This window comes from Hydra viridissima, unplaced genomic scaffold (assembly GCF_058129835.1).
Source record: "Hydra viridissima isolate aposymbiotic clone 2 unplaced genomic scaffold, HvirCarnegie_v1 scaffold_3, whole genome shotgun sequence".
Classification (NCBI taxonomy): domain Eukaryota; kingdom Metazoa; phylum Cnidaria; class Hydrozoa; order Anthoathecata; family Hydridae; genus Hydra; species Hydra viridissima.
In genome coordinates, this window is record NW_028324302.1 from 9,093,933 (window position 1) to 9,115,917 (window position 21,985).

The 21,985-nt window shown below is 27.2% G+C and overlaps 3 protein-coding genes across 8 annotated transcripts; 2 read left to right on the forward strand and 1 right to left on the reverse strand.

The window, feature by feature from the left end:
• Window positions 1-1,119: 1,119 nt before the first annotated feature.
• On the reverse strand, window positions 1,120-7,052 carry LOC145202131 (pseudouridylate synthase 1 homolog). Of its 2 annotated transcripts, none has more exons than XR_016450420.1 (14): window positions 6,784-7,052; window positions 4,810-4,943; window positions 4,367-4,475; window positions 3,982-4,050; window positions 3,831-3,897; window positions 3,659-3,759; window positions 3,509-3,536; window positions 3,214-3,292; window positions 2,950-2,995; window positions 2,625-2,740; window positions 2,473-2,543; window positions 1,675-1,719; window positions 1,487-1,561; window positions 1,120-1,373 (listed from the first exon to the last, which is right to left on the reverse strand). XR_016450420.1 is itself a non-coding variant. In XM_090080823.1 (14 exons), exons 1-14 carry the CDS (start codon window positions 6,973-6,975, stop codon window positions 1,191-1,193), a joined length of 1,293 nt encoding a protein of 430 aa, XP_089936949.1. In that variant the 5' UTR covers window positions 6,976-7,052; the 3' UTR covers window positions 1,120-1,190. The 2 variants fall into 2 exon arrangements, 1 of the variants encoding a protein (XP_089936949.1); XM_090080823.1 differs by having other exon boundaries at window positions 2,625-2,718.
• A 669-nt stretch (window positions 7,053-7,721) lies between these two features.
• On the forward strand, window positions 7,722-13,222 carry LOC145202573 (sperm microtubule associated protein 2-like). Of its 2 annotated transcripts, none has more exons than XM_090080826.1 (8): window positions 7,722-7,816; window positions 10,209-10,254; window positions 10,654-10,713; window positions 10,976-11,116; window positions 12,071-12,208; window positions 12,335-12,476; window positions 12,565-12,723; window positions 12,832-13,222. In XM_090080826.1, the coding sequence occupies exons 2-8, from the start codon at window positions 10,223-10,225 to the stop codon at window positions 13,084-13,086; spliced, it is 927 nt and encodes a 308-aa protein (XP_089936952.1). In that variant the 5' UTR covers window positions 7,722-7,816; window positions 10,209-10,222; the 3' UTR covers window positions 13,087-13,222. The 2 variants fall into 2 exon arrangements, with proteins under 2 accessions (XP_089936952.1, XP_089936951.1); XM_090080825.1 differs by lacking the exon at window positions 7,722-7,816 and adding an exon at window positions 9,232-9,516 and having other exon boundaries at window positions 12,832-13,221.
• A 1,925-nt stretch (window positions 13,223-15,147) lies between these two features.
• LOC149890882 (uncharacterized) lies at window positions 15,148-21,456 on the forward strand. Of its 4 annotated transcripts, none has more exons than XM_090080829.1 (3): window positions 15,148-15,201; window positions 15,327-17,208; window positions 21,121-21,456. In XM_090080829.1, exon 2 carries the CDS (start codon window positions 15,941-15,943, stop codon window positions 16,565-16,567), a length of 627 nt encoding a protein of 208 aa, XP_089936955.1. In that variant the 5' UTR covers window positions 15,148-15,201; window positions 15,327-15,940; the 3' UTR covers window positions 16,568-17,208; window positions 21,121-21,456. The 4 variants fall into 4 exon arrangements, 1 of the variants encoding a protein (XP_089936955.1); XR_016450424.1 differs by lacking the exons at window positions 15,148-15,201; window positions 15,327-17,208 and adding exons at window positions 19,731-19,872; window positions 20,170-20,217; XR_016450423.1 differs by lacking the exons at window positions 15,148-15,201; window positions 15,327-17,208 and adding an exon at window positions 19,728-20,232.
• Window positions 21,457-21,985: the final 529 nt, after the last annotated feature.

Here is a 21,985-nt window from a genome sequence, read left to right on the forward strand (position 1 = left end):
GCATTCACAATACACATTAAGATATCTAATCATGTTTATTTTTATTTTTCAAATTATAAATGTGAGCAGAAGATTTGAATTCAAAATAATTGATGCCAGAAGCCAACAACTTGCAAAGCGGCGAGATAATCGTTTTTCCTCACTTTCATGACAAAATAAAATCCGTTATAACAAAATAAAATCTAATGCTTTTAATGAATCAAAATCACAAACTCAGTTTCTAATATTTAATAAACTCAATGAACGAAATAAAAAGGGTGAAAATCTTTTGCAGACCGTAGAAAAATTTTCGGGGAATAAAAAAGCAGAACATTACAAATATATCTTGTAGTTGTATGAGTTATCATCATTTAGAATGCTAGATGAGGTTTATTTCTTCAACAGCCACCTTTACGAATTCGCAATTAACTTCGGTGACGTTAACGATGAGCACGAAGAGCGCCCTCAACAAGTTGATAAGGTTATGAAGGAAAGGTATCAAACCGATTGGACATACGTATGCTTGCAGATTACTGTTGGAGTTTTCAAAGAGAAGCCCAGACATGAAACATTCGGGTGTTTACGCAAACAGAAATTTCTTCCAAAATTAAATTGCTTTATGAATATGTTAATTTTTCCAATTTTTATTTTGAGTGCTGTATTGTATCATACTTTTTAATTTCAGACATCTTTATTAAACATGCTTTTAAACATTCCTTGAAAGATGGATAGAAGGTCATTGATTTTAAAAGTGATCATTTTGACTAATAAAGTCTTTTATATTCAGAAATCTATCGTATTTTAATTACGGGTTATTTTTTTCTTTTTATTCAATTCTTTCTGACAAAAACCTTCAGGAAATTTACATGTTAGAACTCATGACTGTAGCTTTTAATGAGTTTCTAAGTTATTTCTATTTTGTTCTTGGAGCATCAATTATTAAGTCCGCATTATTGTAAATACAATACATACAATGCAAATCTTTATGCTCCTTAACATCACATAACCTTTTTTAATTTTTTTTTTTAAAAGAATTTCGAAACCTAAAATACACTCTTAAACATCACATAATCATAATCACGGAAGCGCTACCAAAATGTAACTGAATGAAATATTGGCAAACAACAAATTAGAAGAAAATAAACTGTTGATTTTTTTGTACAATTCCAAATACCCACATACAGCATAGCGTAGAACTACATATTTTTTTTTTAGGTTTTAGGGAAAACGCCGTTTTTTCCTTTATAGCCGGACGGCATCGGAGACTTCATAACCATGCTTGTGTATGTGTGATTAACCAACGTTTTCAACCATTCGATCATGGGTGATTTTTTTATTTCTTCGTTGATAATGCTATACCATATATTTTCAATTTTAAACCGTTCAATTTCAATCTAAAAGACAAGCTGTAAATTTCACCGAAATAAATTTTTTTTCTTCGAAAAAAAAGATGAAGTTTATACCAAAAAAATTCCAAACATTTAAAGGTTCAATCAATAATTTTTACCTCCTGTTCGCTCCAAGTGATTGGTTTATGTAAACCATCGTTGCAATGTTTCTCATTATAATGTTTATAAAACACCTTCAAAGAAAGCTGATCATAAATTTGCAGCACAAAGTATTTTACAGTTATAAAGTATTGAATGTAGATTTAGAAAACTGATAGTTACAAAGAGCTGTTAAAACGTTTCGTACCTTGCAAAGTAATAAACCGAGACCAGGAGCTTTCGGTATATCGGCCTAAATGAATATTTGTGTAAGTAAATCTTAAAATTTGTCTAGCATTGAAAATGCAAGTAAGCGTAAATAATTTTTCCTTTTTTATTAAGTTAGTAAATAGGCTACATCAAATTACTAAGATTTCACGATGACGTCAAGGTTTTTTTTTTTGATGAAAATTTGGTGATTAAGAAATTCATCGTGAAATCTGATCATGAAGCTCAATGCATCAGAGCTTCTCCTAAACTAAGTACACCTCTCAGAGGTATATTTTAAACGAGTTAGTCAATGACTTCCATTACATAGTGAAGCGCTATAGATCTATTGGTGGAAAAAACAATAGACCCAACTCTCAGCATATCCCATTCATGTTCAAAGGACACACGATCAAGGGACCTTGTTGGTTGATTCTTCAGAGCATTTATTTTTTCTTATTTTGATTAATTTTTATTTTACTTTATATGATTTATGTGTACCCATTTATTACTACAAACTATATGAAAATATATCTACGTTTACTTATCATCCATTTTCAGTATTTTTGTAAGGATCATTTAAAAACTAATGAAATGAAATTAAAATTAAAAAAAAAAATTAACCAAAAATTTGAACTTTGTCGACCCTATGTATATAGAAGATAAAATATTAACATTCATTAAATACAACCCTATGGTTATGTAAAATATAAAAAATAGGTATATGAAAATATCTAAATATACGAGAAAGGCTAATTGAAAGAAAGAACTCATATTGGATGTGGTTTTATAAAAATACTTTTGTCGGCTGCCAACTCTTTTCGATGGTATCCTCTGAACAATGGCCACGACACACTGCAATAACCAGACCTATTTTGTCAAAACAAATAAAGAAGTTAAACCAAGTTTGCACACATTTCAGGTATAGGCACAATAAATATCCTAAAATACCTATCATTTTTCTGATTTGATGAATCATAAAACTTTGACCAGATATCTCAATTGCAATAAACTCTTGTCCCTGACATTCAAATGGTTTGTTTGCCTGAAAATGTAGCAGAACTTACCTAAAAATGCAGATTCGCAAAAAGAAAAAAAACAAAACAAAAAAATTAATGAGTTTAAAATTCAACTTTAAACTTTAAACGTTCAAATTTACAATCTATAAGCATTTCAATTTGCAAACCCACTAAATGACAATTGAAATGTTAATCATGAATATTAAATAAAATCTAAAGAAAAAAAAGCTTAAATTGAATAAGAAAAAAATTATTACCTTGAAACTTGTAATATATCTATTTGCACTTTTGTCTGAAAAAGGTCTTTGAAAAAAAAAATACCGTTTTTAAATATCAAGCAAAATATGCAATAAAAATATTCAAAACATTTGAAACACTCAAGCATTTATCCATGTTAATGATTTATAATTTTTTGGGCGCATATTTTCAAAATAAAAACAGTGAGCTTTAAAAGAAAAAAACTTCATTCGATAATATCTTACAAAGAGCTATATAACTTTTAAAATGGGGCTTTTTCTTACTTTCCACTGGTAAAATTATGAAAATTGTGCGTCCCTTCATAACGCAAAAACAGTTGATTCACTTTCTCAAACTGCTCATCTGAAAGGTTTGTGCAAAAAAAAAAAAACATTACTAAAACTAAAAGGGGGTAAATTAAAACATTTAAACTGGAATTAAAATTTTTAATTTCACTTTAAATAACTTTAGCATTTTTACACTTTTTTGCATAATTTTTTAAAAAGTTTTTTTAAAAAATTATGCAAACCCTTGAAAAATCTAAATCTGTTTTAATATTTTTAAATGTTTAAGACTAACCTGTGATCCTATAAGAAGCAGAAAATATCTAAAGAAATAGTTTTCTAAACATTAGTGACCTTATCTTTACATTTGTCAAATAATTTTTTCAAACAAAATAATGTGTTATGTCAATAAAATGATTGCTTTAAGTTTCCAATAAAGACATACATCTTTAGATGGTGCAAAAGCAAGTGAAGGAACCAAATACTCATAAGCACGACCAGAGCAACAACATTTAGCATCAAAACTTTTTGTAACTCTTTCTAATCCTGAAGAAAAATATTATTACATGAATCTAGTGGCTTCAAAAAACTCTTTCATAATTATAAGGTTTATTTACCAAAAACACGAATATCCTTTGGCAGTAGCTTGTTTACATCTTCAAGGAATGTATTAGATGCTACAAGGTAAAGAACATTACAAGGCATATTAAATTATTTTTGTTGTTACTTCTTCAGGCATCTTTTAATAATCTTTTCAGTTATACTTATCTTTAATGACACGGTTTGTCTTGCTGCTGATACGCCTTTGTCAGTACGGGCTGCTCGCTGGAAACTCAACTATAAAGAGGCAGAATTAAACAAATTACAAATATATTTTTCAAGTTCATTAGACTGGTGTTTACTGCAGTCATTATGATAAGTTTTAATATGTAAAATATTTGGTCTTGTTAAAAGTAAACTGATTTACTTTATATATCTTAAGATACTATCATTATGATTATAAATATATTTTATATTGAGTTTTTCATATGCATGTTAATGATAAACTTGAAACTTATTTTGTTTTCGTTAGAATTAACTTTGATAGAATTAACTAACTGAATAATAATACTAACTTAATAAAAAAAATTATTATTTTCAAAAGAAATTTTACCTGGTTGATGTTATTTACCAAAAACTCTTTTTTGTGTTCAGTACGGATAGCTTTTATCTCACAAAGGGCATCCAAAAGCTTCTCTTCAATTGTTTCAACATCTGGATTTCTGAATTAGCCAATAAAAATTTCCTTTCACACTCAAAGTAATAAAGCATTTTATTTCTTTACAGTATGTGCTTCCAAATAGATTTTTCATCATACTTTCAGCAATTGTTTGTTAAATCATTTTATTTCTGTAAATAAACTTATAATATTTTATTAAAACTTTTTTTATAGAACTAAATTGTTTTTCTTTATTATAGAAATAAAATAATTTATATCTGTTTTGAAATTCAATAGCAATAACAACAATATGTTCTACTAAATACAAATACAATCCTGAAAAAACTTTCTTTTCAACCACATGAAACCTGTGAAATAGGATTAAAGTAATTTCTTACTTTTGCATTCCAGAGTAATTTGCTCCACAGTATGCTAACAACAGCGCAACTTTTCTTTTCCTACTAAAATCCACATTAAAATCTTTGCAAATATTTGATTTTGCTTCAGTGATTTTGTATTTTGTAAAGTCAGGCTATAATAAAAGTTATTACAGAATATTTAATGTATGGATTTAATAATAGAATATTTATTGTGTAAGATTTAGCAATAGAATCTCAATACAGAAAGGGTTAAAATATAAATAAAATTTGCAATTATCTCTTTTTGATGATGCACCAGCTAGTATCATTTACCTAAATTTTATTGAATTGAAATCATTAATCCAGCAATTTTTAAAGCTCATTCTCTTGTCCTAACTGACAAGATGTTAAAGAGAAAAGAAAAGAGATACTAATTATAGATATTAATTATTTAAGGTAACAGTCTTTTAGTAATTCAAAATGCAAATAATTATTGCTATAATTAAAATTAGATATGCATAAAAACAATTAAAAATCTCTTTCTATTTAAAACTCACTTATTTTCCTCTGAAAGAACTTCTTGTAAATTTTTTACAAGTTTAACAATATATGATAGCAAAGCATTGGTTTAAAGCATGAAACTGGTTTCAAAATACAGAGATTTTTATCAAACTTAAAATACCTATAATGTTATTGATGGTGAGATTTTTATAGGTTTATAGAAATTGGTTTATTATGAAATTTTCACATTCTATAATATAAAATGGTAAAATTTCATAATACTCTTTCTAAAAAAACTTGAATACAACTAATTGAGTGGAAAAGTTATTTTAGATAGTGTTATACAATAGATATGTACCTATGATGATATTGATTGTCATAGATGCATACTTATAATATTGATCAGGAATAGGTTGAAATTTGGAAGCCTCTGTGTATACAAATTTATATCTAAATATAAACTTTAAGAATTTTAAATCCAATGCTGCTAATTTTAGTTTTCACTCTTAAGCTTTACATACATACATACATACATACATACATACATACATACATACATACATATATACATACATACATACATACATACATACATACATACATACATACATACATACATACATACATACATACATACATACATACATACATACATACATACATACATACTACAACATACATACATATAGCTAATGTCATAGTTTTATAGTTAATGTCAATGGCCCTAAATAGTCTCAAATAAATTGTCATAGTGGATGTCAAGATGGGTCAAAACATTTCTTTTTCCTTAAGAAGCAGTGCTAGTAACTCAATAAGATCAAGATATTGTGTTTCCATTACAACAGTTATTTTGTTCATTCTGAACATGTTTTATAGTTGCTGTTTGTGATAACAATTTGGATGCTTGCAGGCAAGCAGTTCAAATTATAATCTTATCAAGACAGAGTTGAACCTAATGCTGTTCACATTTTTGATAAAAATAACATTAAGCTGAGCTTCTCTGTTAAAATGTACTTTGGTATGATTGATTGGAATAACTGCCAGGTAAAACCTACCTCCTCTGCTGTCCAATGTGTTTAGCAATAACCTTAAGATATATTAGCAAGTTATTCTACTAACATTTCCATGCCATTTACAACTGTTGAATGGACAGAGATGTTTTCAGCATCCAGTTCAAAATTCATGGTTCTGTTGGGCAAGAAAGATATATTTTTTAACTGTCTAAAGTGGATACCAAGACTTATTTCAAACAATATGTGCATCTTCATTATCACTTGAATAGTTTTTCAGAACAATATTCTTAGCTAATGTTTAAACACATGTATTGACTGTCAGAAACATTTATGTATTTTTCACATTCTAAAAAATGTTTATTGATTTATATATATATTGAATAAATAATGGAATTATTATTGATGCACCCAATAAAAAATCAGTGAAATACTACACAGTCAAGATTACTAAACAGTATTGGATAGGGTAACACACACTGTAAGATGTGAAATACTTTACCTTTTCTAAATCATCAGGAAGCTCACCCTCCTCCATAATTCTTATATTTTCTTCAACATTCTTTTTTTCAATTGTTGAATTGTCTGAACTACCTTCAATGGACTTTATTTTTTTTATAGGAGAAGCTTCAACTACACCAACATATTCATCTAGAGGAACGCTGCTACTTCTTTTTATCAACTGATTATCCATTAATGGAAGAAACTGTAAAACCTTATAATGCAACCTTAAAATAGAATTTCTAATAAAACTATAATACTATTAATTGTAATTTTGGGATAAAAAATACTTCCAAATTTAAAGTTAACTTATCCCTAATATTTCTTTTGAAATAAGGCTATTAAAATCTTTATTAAAATCAATATATTAACCTTATAATAAACCAATATAAAAACCTTATTAAAATCAATAGGGGGAAAAATAAATTGAAAAACAAAATATTATAAATAAAAGAAGTATCTAATTGCAACAATAATACACTATAATGATATATGCATGGTAAAAACATACCATGAGAATATCAATAGCTCCATCAACAAACATGATTATTTATCAATACGAATTTATCAAAACTCATACTTTTATTACGAAAACTGTTATCGCTAAAGTGAAAATGATTTTGAAAGTCCAAAAAATTTTTAAAGTTCTCATTTATTTTTAAAATTCTCATTCTTAACAAGCTAGTAGACCTCTAACAGGTAGTCTTTCTAATAAACAAAAAAACAAACTGTTCGTTTGCCTAAAAAACGTAATAAACACGAATACTTGGGAATATTTGGGATAAATTATCAGATAAGGCTAAATTACTTATGACTAGGGAGTGAGAATCGTGCTAGTGTTTCTAAGAGTACGTTTAAAACTATACTGAGGCCGTGTGCACGTCTCTTCTTCGCAATAAGCAATCGGCTATCTTTATCGGTAAAAAGACATCTCTGCAAGCGGGAGTTGATCTGGTTGAAACTGCCATCTTTCGTATTGATAAATCAGCATGTTTGTTGATGGAGCTATGATATTCTCTTGTGTCTCTCTGTAGGTGTGTTGGTTGATTAGACCAGTATAGTTATTAAACAAACTTACTCCAATAAAATTAGGGTGGTACATCCCCATTGACTTAAAAAGTTTTTTTAAAAATTAATTTTTTAAAAAATATTTTTTTTTTTAATGTAAAGTTTTTTATAAAACGTGATTTTAAAGCCATGTTTAATAAAATAAATAAGAAAGTGGAAGAAAAGTATGTCTTTGTTGGTCATAGTTTACTTTTGGAATACTTCGAAACACCATAGCAACACATTTTTCATCATTAACAAGTTGGTGGACTTAATATTTTCAAGATGTTTTCATTATTAAATGACTTAGGTAATGAACCAGAATTACGAGTAATTAGTCTCAGAGCATGTTTGCACCGATTTTTTCTGCTTTTGTTCAAAATTTTCAAAAGCAATAAAAAGTTGTTTTTAAAATATTCCATACATTCTCAAATGAAAACTTTTAGCTCATAAACTTTACCTTTCTTTTAACATTATAATCTGAAACGTTCAGCTTTAAAGGTTACATCGAATTGAAAAAATAAATCTTTGACGATTGAAGAAACAAATTTTTGACGGTTTCATTGAAGGTTTGGTAAGTTCATGATAACTTACCAAAACCTTCAATGAAACCGTCAAATACATAACCTTGGGTTGGCTCTTACTTGACGAAATATTAGACTTTCTATTAGTCTAAAATGTCAGATCTTCTAAATCATCAAAAAATCTTAAATGAAAAATAGTTATGAATAACTATTTTTCATTTAAGATTTTTGTTTTTCATTAAGATTAACGTTGGTTTTGTGCTAATAACTTTGTGCAACTATTTATTAGCTTCAGCATTTTCCGCAGGATGTTTTATTTACACTTGATAAAACTGAGTTAATAAAAGCAGCATTGGGCTTGTAAACTTTTTATTGAAATATTAAGTGAGAGAAATATTTTTCTTGCCAAATTTGGTTAATTTCTTACGATATTTTGCAAAAAAGAAGTTGCAAAAAATCTTGAACCAACTATTTTTTTGAAAGCACTACTATTTTATTATATAATTGTTATATAAAATGCGATTAGTTATTACTTAAATCCATTTACTAAAATTACCCCACTCAACATTTTCGTTCACATAAAGTGACACTCTTTAATAATAATAATAAAAAAAAAAGTATTCTTTTATCATTATGTGAACACGCTACTATATCTTAATTTCTTTGTTTACAATTTAGATTTTTCTTTGAGAAAAACTCCTATTTATTTACTGATTGATAGAAACTTCTGTTGTATGAAGTAATTTTTAATATTCAGCAAAGTTTGTAAATATCCCATAAACTACATTAGTAAAACGATATGATTGGGCTTCCTTTCGCTACTCCTTTCTCTATCCTTTCCCTTCTTCCAACTTATTTACGCTGACAATTTACCAAACTTAAATTTGTTTTGTTTATTGTTACTTAGCGATAATAATGTTTTACAAATGGCGAAAAAGGTTGCTGCTCATTTAGCTGAAATCTGAAAGTTGCAGAATTGCTAATAATTTGAAAACTATAGAATAATAAGTTAATTTCAATAGCATTTTTTTTTTTTGAGAATCTTAAACAGAGAGTTTCGAAAATATAAAAATATATAGTTTAAGAAAATATAGGCAGTTAAAAGTAACTAGCAGGCGAAATTTTTCTTTGAATCTTCTTTACACCTAAAGTCAAGTAACTAGGTATCTATGACTAATATTATTTGCATTACCTGTATATTACCTAAGTTGTTCATACATACATACATACATACATACATACATACATACATACATACATACATACATACATACATACATACATACATACATACATACATACATACATACATACATACATACATACATACATACATACATACATACATACATACATACATACATACATACATACATACATACATGCATACATACATACAAAAATACCCTAAAAACAGATTTTATCCTAGGTCCAAGAATCTGTTCTTAAAATCACCCCATCATTTCTACCCATAAAAAAGTTATGCTTAACTTTATTCTTTACCTCTATGAATGTTTTCTTTATGTTTATGTACATTTTGTAATTTCTTATTTGTGTATATGTGTATATGCGTATGTATATGTGAATATATTATCATAACTACTTGACCTATATTTTAACTCTTTTGAAAATCTGTTTTATAAGTGTTACTTACAAATTTTTGTAAATTTCTACTTTTGTTATGTGACTAGTTTATTTCTTATGGTTTTCTCTTGTCTTTTCTTTATGTTATTTAGGTAATTGCATTTTATTAGTGAATTACTATTTGAAATGACATGTATTTTTTTGTAACATTCTTAACATGAAATTTATTGATATTGATTGATTTTGTTCTAATTTTGTTACTAATTTTCAGTGTAAATTGGTAATATGAAAAGAAAAGAAGTACTCAATAAAAGAAGGTAATATTGTGGGAAAGCTTTTATCATTTTTTTTGTCTAATCATAAGTAAAGATTCTCAAACCATTGTAGCAAGGTATGCTATCTTGTTGAAAAGGTGTAGGAATACAATTGTTTGTGAAAAGTTCATTTTAAGGTTATCAATATGGCAATTCTGTTTGAGAAAACTGTTAAAAAAAAAATCTAACTTTGTTGTGATTCATGCATGTCCACGTGCTACTTTATTGCTTACTAAGTCTAATGATGCAATTTCTATTTTATTTTTAGCAGATTTTCTACACAGGTTTAGTTTTTTTGAATATCAATTACAAGCAAAATTATCTTATCTTTAAACTTTAATCCTACAAAAAAATCTAAAATTTATTTAATTCATAAAAAGAACTTTTTTTTTCCTTTTACAGAGAGAGAATCATTCAATTATCTATGCCTAAAGTTTCCAAAGCAGTTTGGGCTACAATAGGGTATATTATTTAAATTTGTTGAAAATTTTTCCTTAATAGTTTAACTTTTTTGTGATTTTGATTGGCATTAAAGACATTTATATATTTACTTATCTATATTGTATTATTCAGAAAAAGAGCTAAAGTTAAAATCTAAAATTATGTTTCAGAAAAATTGCTTATTATACATGTTTTATTGCTATTGTTAGAAATAGGTTCAAATGATTTATGTTTATTTTAATATAATTTTTAAATATATTTTTCATTTAATTTTGTAAATTAGGCCACCAATTGTTTGGGGAAACCAGGAGTTGATGAGACCTCTAAGCAAAGCAGCATTAAAAGCCAAGACCAGTAGCCACGTGCTTCGTCTTGCAGCACCAAAAAAAGACTTTCAATTAGTTCATCCAGAAAAATGCAGCAGGTATCTTTTTTTACATCAACTTTCTGTTAGAACATAGATAGAAAAGCCCTTGCTTTGTTAGATTTTTTGTTTTCTTTGCTTAACTTTTTATTAAAGTATTATAAAAGGTCTTTAAATTAGATCATCCAGAAATCCTCTCATTAGAGTATTAAAAAAGGACTTTCAATTACATTATCCAGAAAAAACTTAAGTTTTACTTTTCAAACTAAAAAAACCATCATATAAAAAAACCACTATATAAAAAAATGGAAATCTTTTTCTTTTTGGCTATGAACTTAGATTCTTTTAAGTTTTTGTTTTTTTTTAAATTTCTTTTTTTCTTCTTTTTCTAGTTTTTTTTCTATGCCAATCATGTACACTTCTTGCATGTAAATGTTTAATATGCAAGCACATTATATCTTCATATACGACATCGTTTGTACAAATTATTTTTAACTGCAAGATTAATTTACATAAATTAATTGACAAACTATATTATTGATGAATGCAAACATACATCTTACATTGAAACTTATACTTATCATGTATTTTACTGCTATATTGCATTACAGATTAGCTACTTAATGCATTTTTTTTGCAAGTTAAAAAACAATACATAATTTCAGCAAAGCATTGTTCACATGTAAAAATTTTAAAACATGTTTTGCTTTAAAATTCAATATATTTTTTTATTTAAGATTCAATATACTCTTTCTTTAGTTCCAGCTCCTTTTGTCATACCAACATTTACATGCTACATGGTCTACATTTTGTTCTGTATTATTATCTTCTGCAAATGAAATTCTCTATCATCTAACTGATACTTACAACTTTTAGCTTTTAATAACATTTTTCAAAACTTCTCCATTGCCAAACTGCGTATGTTTAATTTACAGGTTATTACATTTTAGGACTATTGCAAATGTTTAAAAGTTTTTTTTCTAAACTCATTTATTTAAAAAATTCTGATTTAAGAGAGCACTTTGTATACTCTTGTGGAAGACCCTCTGTTATCTGGGAGGTTCAATCCAAGGCAATGAAAACAATTGCTTCAAAACGTGTTGAAGAGTTATCCAAACCAAAAAGTACAGCTTCAGGATATGAAGAAGATAGGTAAAACAATTCACATTTTGTTTAAATTTCTGAAACATTATTTTCATGTTAAATATAGATTGGTTTAGAATGTTTGTGGTATTTATGTAATTAAATGTTAATGAAACATTTGTAGCAATTTTTTAGACTATCATATGTTCTTGGATGTGGAAGGTCTTCTCCAATATGGAGAGTAAGCAAATCATCGGGAAATGTTTGTATCCCAGAAAGAGTGAATGAACTTGCACGACCTAGGTCTTTGCATAGATTGTATCAACCTTCAAAAGAGGTAAGAAGAGTTTTGATTTTAATAATTCTTTACATTATTATCGTGTTTTAGCTCTTTTTAGTTTTATTGTTTTTAACTTTTTTTTAAGGTTGAATGGTTAGTTTCTAATGCTGCAAAAAATACAAAACCAACTTCTTCTATTGAATCGTTAGCTCGTCCTAAAGTACGCACTGATTTGCCATTTTGTGATCCTCAATGGGTCATACAGAAAAGTACTCTTTCTGCTCATGCAAGTATACGGGTTGAGGTATGTTTACATTTGTATAAATCTTTGAGTAATAGATAAACCATTCCAAAGATGTACTATAGATTCCTCCAATACAATATTTTTTAAATTTAATGCTAATACATATAGGAGCTCTCAAAGCCTAAAAAGTTAACAGATGGTTATCTTCGTAATCGAGATGTTGAATGGAAAGTTTCTAATGCTGCAATGAATGCTAAGCTCACTGAACGTTTACAGGCATTAGCAGTTCCTATTGTGCGAGATGCTATGGATTATGTTCAGTTTGATCCATTGGCATTTCAAGTTAAAAAATCAGCACTGAAAGGAAAAATACCAAGTCGAATTAATGATTTAGCTCAGCCAATCATCAGAGGCGAAAAATAAATTTTTTTTCGCTACTTTTATAGTTTTTGTATTTTTTTTTTTTTTAAATCATAATTAGATTATAAATAAAAATATTTAAAAAGGTTTTCTGAAAAAAGTAAAATTCCAATAATATTGATGTAATACATACACCACCACTCAACCGCTCAAATCTATTTTCCCATGCACAAAAATAAATGGTTCGATAAGGAAATAAAGAAATAAACTCTGGATAAGTGTTAAGGTATATTTATGCATGTAAGTTACATAAATGACAAAAATTGTTACAATTATTAAACTGTAGACTCATCTATATTTCCACCATTGTTTTTGATGTTTCATAAAGTTTAAGAATTCTACATAACAGTTTAATTTGAAAAATTGTACTTTAATATCACACAAAATTCTTTCAAAACTCTCCACGATTATTCTTTAAAAATGGGATACATTTTCTAACCATTCTGTTCGATACATTTTACAATTTATTTGGGTTCAAATCATGGCTGAATCATAATTTTTATTATTCTCTTAACAGAAAAGTTGTTCAAATAATCTCTAAAGAATTTAAAAATGTTTAGACTCATAAATTTGTTGGAATACCAAATCCTCAAGGATATCCAGTCAAGACGAATGACATTTGGTTTTCCAGTATATTCTAACATTTCTTATTTTAACAATTGAATAGCCACCAAAATAATCTAAAACAAAAAATCATAGCCATATTTTACATTAGACATGTGAGTGCGGTGGATTTTATTATATTTGTCTATTTATTTGTTTTTAATGTTTATGTTTTCTTACGTTTGAGGGAAAGGGGAAGGGGAAGGTTTGGGTTTGGTGTTGTTTGGATTATGTATATGGAGGTTGGGAACAAGGTTGATGGTCTGGGGAGTATTTGGTTAGGAAAGGGCTTGGTTTGGGAATAGTTTGGTTAGGAATGGGTAAGGTCTAATCAAAAAGGCTTAACTTAAATTCGCCGTCTTCAGTATATTCTATAATATAAAACTCAACAAATGTTTTATTAATGTGTAAATATAAAAAAAACTTGGAATTAATTCGATAAGAATTTATCGAGTTAATGCTAATCATATCCGACCGGAAAGTTTTGACTAATTGACATTACAAATCGCTTATAATGTTAAACATTACAAGAACAAAATCATTCAAAGAAAAAAAAAATTATATATATGTGTGTGTGTGTGTGTGTGTGTGTGTGTGTGTGTGTGTGTGTGTGTGTGTGTGTGTGTGTGTGTGTGTGTGTGTGTGTATATGTGTGTGTGTGTGTGTGTGTGTGTGTGTGTGTGTGTGTATATATGTGTGTGTGTGTGTGTGTGTGTGTGTTTGTGTGTGTGTGTATACACACACACAGTATGCTTGTTACAGTGTTATATTGTGATAGTATTGTATTGACAGTACTGTATTGTTTATGGTAGTAAACTATGTAAGTTACCAAAGTGCGAACTTCTGTAAGAAAAACACGATATTTAATGATTTTCTTGAGAATAATGAAAGATTAAGAAAAAGCTCTGAATAGGCTAACTTAATTGTCAATAGTCTCTATTTAATTATCTCCTGAAATTTCCTTTAGTATAATCCTGCTTATGAAAAGATAGTTCAGAAATTCCTTTTCCAATCTCTGCTGGAGTTACATCAAATGTGCGGAGAAGTAAATTCTTTATGTAAATTTATTAAGAAATAGTCTTTCACTGGTGGGAAAAGCAGTTTACAAGACTTTTGCAACAAAACCTGACTTTTTGTAATAATGCCTGGAAAATTAGAGGGAAACCAAAATTTTCCTTAAACTGATCCACAAAATAAATCGATACACACAAGAGCCCTCACACACAAGTACACTCACAGACAGAGAGCTAGGGAAGGCAAACAACCATAAAAATCATTGTCATAATATGTAGTAGTATAACCCTATGCGCACATTTCTAGTGATTTAGTACTGCCTAGTGGTGACGATCACCAGTGATCGCCACTCAATCACTATTCGGTCGCCGCGAATACTTGACGAAGTTTAACGTAAAATTCAAATATTTTGATGAGATTTTGTCAGAGATCATTCAATGCACATTTAAGGTGGTAGGCCTATGAAAAATAGAGATTTTTGATCAAAAATTGAAAAAATAGGTAATATATTGTATTTATGTAAAAATTTATCCTCTATCTTCTGATATATAACTTGTTTAGGTTTGATCAAACTAAAAGGGTTTAAAATAACTTATATTATCAGCTAGTTTGTTTATTTACCTTAGCAACGCCATAGCAACGAAAGATTAAAACCTTTATTTTACCCAAATTTGATGGTCAAAATGACAAATCTTGTGAAGCTTCTTTTTCCAATTTAATATAGATCTGCGCTGTTTTTGGTCATGCTTTAAAATCACATTTTCTTATAATAATTGTCGTATTGAACTGTATATTGGTTGTGGAATAAAATCATTATTTATGAATTTTTCAACTCTTGATTTAAATCAAACAAGTTGTACTGGTGTATAATTGTAATGTCTTCTGGAAAAAGCAACAAGCAAAATTTTTCACGAAAAAGAAAGAAAAAGCCTCCTTTAAACAAATATTCAAGAATAAATCTTTCAAATATTTCATCAGAAAAAGTTTCATCTTGCATAAGTAAAAAGAGGCTAATTTGATTTATCATGAATACCTTGGGGACGGTGATACTTCCTCTTTTAAAGAAGTTGAAGAATCTAACCCATATAAAAGTTATAATATTCAACCAATAAAATTAGAATGCATTGGGCATGTGCAGAAGCGACTTGGTACACGCTTGCGAAAAATTGTACATAAGTATAAAGGAACAAACAAACCCCTACATGGAAAAGGAAATTTGACTAATAGTGCAATTAACTCAATGCAGAATTATTATGGTATTGCAATTAGAAATAACACTAACAGCATTTATGCAATGAAAAAAGCAATAGGAGCAGTTTTGTGGCACAGTACAAATTTTAGTGATAATAGCATTCGTCATTCTATGTGTCCTAGGGATGAATATTCATGGTGCAAGTGGCAACTAGATAAGCTTAAAGGTACAAGTACTCACACAAACAAAATTAACTTGCCTATCTTTATTCATAATATAATAAAACCTATTTTTAAAGATTTATCTGATGACGATTTGCTAAGTAAATGTTTACATGGTCAAACCCAAAATTCAAATGAAGCATTTCATTCAATTTTATGGACTCGATGTCCTAAAAACATTTTTGTAAGTAGAAGAACATTTGAACTTTGTATAAACTCTGCAATAGTTCATTATAATGACGGTGGAGATGGGGTAAAATCTGTTTTAAGTCACTTCGGATTGTTAGGATCATTGACTATTCCAAAACTGATTTTAAAGGACCAAAAGCGAATTGTAAACAAGCGTCGTAAATCAACTTCAATATGCAAAAGGCAAAGAAAAAAACTTAGATCTCTTCATAAAGGATACTTAGATACTGAAAAAACTGATTCATATAGCACTGGTAGCTTTTAAGGAGTGTTTTTAGACGTAATTTTTTGATTTTAAATTTTTGACTCGATTTTTCTCATTTTGAGATTTTTAGTTTTTTTTTAAATTTTAAAACATGATATCTCCAGTTTAAAGTAAGCAATTAAGCTGAAATTTTCAGGATATGTTCTTCATACATGTAGAATTCATTTGTCATAAGATTTTTAAAATTTCTTTTTTTGGGGCGCTACAATGTGGTTTTATCTGCCAGAGTTTTTTTATAAAAATATATATTCAAGTTTAAAAGTCAATATAATCTGAACTAGGAAGGCAAATTTAAAAATCCTATGACAAATGAATTTTATACATATGTAGAACTACCATACCAAATTTGAAGTTTTGATTTATTGTCGTTTTTGAGAAATTGTGTTTTGAAGTTTTCGTTTTTTTCACACTTTTTAATATAATTTCGAGGCAAGCGAGGCACTTTTTTATATATTTTATTGATTTTATGTTTAATTTCATAATTATTGTTAACAACTGATTAGTTTTATTGTAAATATATCTTTAATACTTGAAAAAATTTTTTCATAGGCCTACCACCTTAATGGTGATTGTTTAGTGTGATCAATAACATGAAATATGAGTTAAATATGGCAGAAAGCAAGCGCAAGAACTATATGTAGGTACGTGTGTAAAAATTTCAAACCATTTATTTATTCAAGTTTTATATATGGTTCGAAAGAGCTCTGAATTTGTAATAAAATGGTGAAAACTTTATGAAAAAAGAATCATGCTCATTTAAGTAACATTATTTTTATGAAGCATTGCTTAAGAAAAATGCAACTTTCGTATAAAACTCGCGTTCGGCTAACTGCAACTTTGTAATAGAATCATTGTTAATTTGCGCATGATTTTGCATAGTGAAATGTGCAAAACGATTAAAAAACGAAACTAAAAAAGTTTCGAATTAAAGAAACAAAGTATTTTTAATGATTAAAACGTAATAGTAAAATTTATAATAAAATTTTATAAAACATGCATTAAAAAATATCGCGTTTTTTTTTGCAATATTTACAATAATATATATATATATATATATATATATATATATATATATATATATATATATATATATATATATATATATATATATATATATATATATATATATATATATATATATACTTATAGAGGTGATCTTTAAATACATTAAGGTGGCTTCACAGGAAATGTTTTTTTTTTAGTAAAATAACTTAAATCTGTTCTAAAATCAGTTTTATAAATTCAATTTAATGAAAATAACAATAAAATATAAATGCTTATTGAAAAAAAAAAAAAGAGGACTTTATTTATAAAAAACGCATAAAAAAGCATATATTTATTTATTTTTCAAAACACGATTAAACCAGAATGGCTAATTAAAACAACTCGCAACTTTGCAATATTATTATCTGATATATGAGGTAGAGGATGAACTAAGATCAATATATAAAAACAAAAACATTTCTTTTAAGTCCCTAAAAACTGAAAATTGACTAATTTTTAGGGGGTAGGGTTCAAAAAAAGACTTAGCAATCAATAAATATTCATTCAATTATCAAGATTCTAGTTCATTCTCTACATATATATGTATTGGACAATTAGGGAAAATTTGAAGGTCTAAGCATTTTTTAATGTTGAGATATCGTGTTTTGAGTTTATAAATTATGTTAAAATCTTCATTTTTAGATATAAGGCAAATAAGTTAAAAAAGTTTTAAAAACATCCCTTTTTGTAGCTATTTTTTGATAATTGTTCTTGATCTTTATCAATCCAACCTTTCCTAATTCCTCTCAACTCTTTTCTTCTTTTTTTTTTTTTGGTTGTCCTTTTTTCACCATATTCTGTAACTGCTTTCGGTCTTTTTTTACTGAACTGGTTATTGTATTTTTTCCAAAGTCTAGATTTAAATGTTTAAATACACGATAAATACCAGATGAACCTTCATTAAAAGAAAGAACTGCTAAGTTTACTCCCATTTCAAGAACATCTGTCTTTACATAAACATTTTTAGGACATCGGGACCAGATGATATTATTTAGTCCTTCATTACAATTTTGAGTTTGCCCATGAAGACATTTTTTCAATAAACTGTCATTACTCAATTCATCAAAGTCTTTCTTAATAATTTCATAAATCCATTCAGGCAAGTTTAATTTACGAGAATAGTTTTCATCTGCATCTGCATTACTACTTATATTGTCAAAAGCATTTACAGTTAAACATGACATGTTCATAAGTCGTGAAAAATTAACCATTGGTTGGTGTCCTCTTCCAATTTCACGGAATCCAATTACCATTCTCAGGTTAACATCAAACATGTTTCTACCTTTTTTATCATTTTTAACAATGTTTGAAGTAAAATTACTGTATGTAAAAGAACATTGTGCATTTGTACATGTTAAAATAAGTTTATGGGAGAAACCCATTCTGCTAGAATAATCATCTGTGATGTTAACTTTACTTTTACAATCAGGACATGCACTAACCAAATCAAATAACTGTTTGATAAAAATAAAATTAACCAGAAGAAAATAATCATTTGTGTTGGCATTACTTGTATCTTTGACATCAAACTTTAACTTTTTAGAACTGATACATGAAACATTTTCAGACAAGTTACCAGTTACATTCGTATCTTTAATACATTTGGTGTGCTTGTTACCACTAAATTTTCTCTTCTTAGATCTTGAAGTATTCTTATAATTACCCATTATATATTTAATTTATTAATCTAAAAAAATATTTCAAGTAAACATTGTATCAACACAACTTGTGTTAGTATAATGGTTTTGTCACAAGAAGTAATTAAATGATCGTGAAATGATGCAATTTTAATAAGTGGAACGGTTTTATTTTTAAAACTGAACATGGTTAGCCTCTAAACTAAATCTTTTATAATTGCAGAACACGAAAACATACCAAAAGAGTGGTTAAACAAAAGTTTTCATACTGCTTTTTTCCGTTGCTATAGGCGTTGCTAAGGAAGCTACTTTATATCATACCTGCAAAATGCAAAATTGTTGCTTAAAAAATTAAAATTATTAAAAAATAATTGTACCATCATTTTCAGCATTGTTAAAAGTCTCAAAAATCATGTTTTTCAATTTTTTTTTTTTTTTTTTGATTTTACACCTTTTATTTCCTGTGAAGCCACCTTAAAAGCGTTTTCGCCTATTTTTATCGTTACCACGGTCGTTTAGACTTTAGAAATAAATGGAAAGTTATTATACGCAAGCGCAGTAGAGTTAAAAATAATTTTAAATTTTAAAAATGGCTACGGATGCAAAACTTATCATTGACAACGAGTAACTTGTTTAATTTTAGATAATTAAATAGGCTTTTAACTAGTTTTTTTCATGAAATTATTTTGAAAATAACTTGCAGCTGTACGAAAAAATTTTTCAAATAAAATACAAGACCTCTGAATGTGAATAATATCTACTTTCAGCTAAAGCAACTTTAGTGTTTTTGTTTACAATTTTTAAACCTTTTTTAAAATATTTTTGAGCGTAGAAATTTTTTAATTTAAGTTTATTCAGCAAGATGAACCTTTTATCTTTTTTGTATTTTTTGCTTATATGAGGATTCAATTTTTTTTGCAGGGTTAAAAGAAAATCTTAATCATTAAACTTTTGTGACCTGTTGCTATGGTACTCTTTTCCGATGTGACTATATATATATATATATATATATATATATATATATATATATATATATATATATATATATATATATATATATATATATATATATATATATATATAATTTATATACATAAAAAATATATATTATGTATATATACATAGTTTATGTATATATACATAATATGTTATGAATATATACATAATTTATGTATATATACATAATATATTATGTATATTTTCATAATTTATATACATAAAAAAAATATATATATATATATATATATTAGGGCCATGCAAACTGACATTTTTTGTTTTGTTAAGCTTTTTTTTTTCCAAAAAGATAAAAATATTTCTTTGAACAAATTCTTTTTGCCCAGATTATATTTTCGACGTTTGTTTAAAAGTAATATTCGAACTGTTTTCATTTACTCTTACTCCACCCGGGATAAAAAACCCATTTCAATTACATTTCAGCTTTAGAAATCTAAAAAAACAGCAACATTCGCAAAATAAAATATGATTAAAAAAAACTTGAATCTTTTTTTTTTTCGACTCGAATCAAAGCGACACTTGATTTGCAAATCGAATCGAAGCAATTCGCAAGGTCCTAATATATATATACATACACATACATACATCATATATTTATGTACACTTATGTATGATCAAAATTTTGAATGTTATTATTCCAGGCTTTTGATTTAGTCAATAACCTCTAATAAATCAACTGTATTGTCTGCATTAAAGCAATATCATTGGTTATGTTTTTGATTTTATTGATTGAATGCTTTAATTTTGATTCTATCGATTGAATCATCAGTCTGGTTTTGTACATATTGATTCAAAATTAATAAATTATGATAAAAATTGATTCAAAACAAACAAATATTATAGTATACTTTTTTTTAGTATTCCAACCATATTCGCGTCTTGAAGAGGAAACTTACCTGTTGTAAAGAAGGGAAAAGTAAACTAAAGCAGAAAGACTTTTTCTTGGAGCTCGATATAAATATTTTTTGTATTTGGTGTTTAAATTTTTTTATTTTTAAATGTTTTTTTGCTTGAGACTGTTAAAATCAATATGAATATATTTAGAATATTTTTTACATAAAGAGTGAAGGAATGAAAAATGTATTTAATGCATAAAAGATATTTATATTTTCATTTGAATTGTATTTTGATCTTTTATTTTGTGCTGATTGATATTTATTTGATGCATAAAATAAATTTATATTTTTTAAATTATACCAATGTTGCTTTTTCTTCAGTTTGTCTCTATTGCATTATTACAAATATTACAAACTTTATAGCTTTATATCGAAAAATTAAATAGTTTATCAAAGTTATGCTTTAAGTTCAAAACTTGTTTGTGTTTTTATTTAGATATAATATGAAAATTGACATTTTCAAAGAAAATGCGAGTAATATTTAGAAATGTGACCTTTAAAAGTTAGAATGAATAAATTTATTTAATGTGTTAAAAAGATATTAACTAAATATATAAAGGGTGTTTTTTTTAGAGGTATAGAACTTTAAATTGCAATAAAACAACGATGGATTATTCGATTGACAAGAATTTTTTTTTATTAGAAAGATAATCTTGTGGCATTACATTTTAAATATAATTTCTGGCATATGACCGCCACGGCTGGCTCGGATGTAGTCCAATCTGGACGTCCAATTTTTGATGACTTTTTCCAACATTTGTGGCCGTATATCGGCAATAACACGGCGAATGTTGTCTTCCAAATGGTCAAGCGTTTGTGGCTTATCC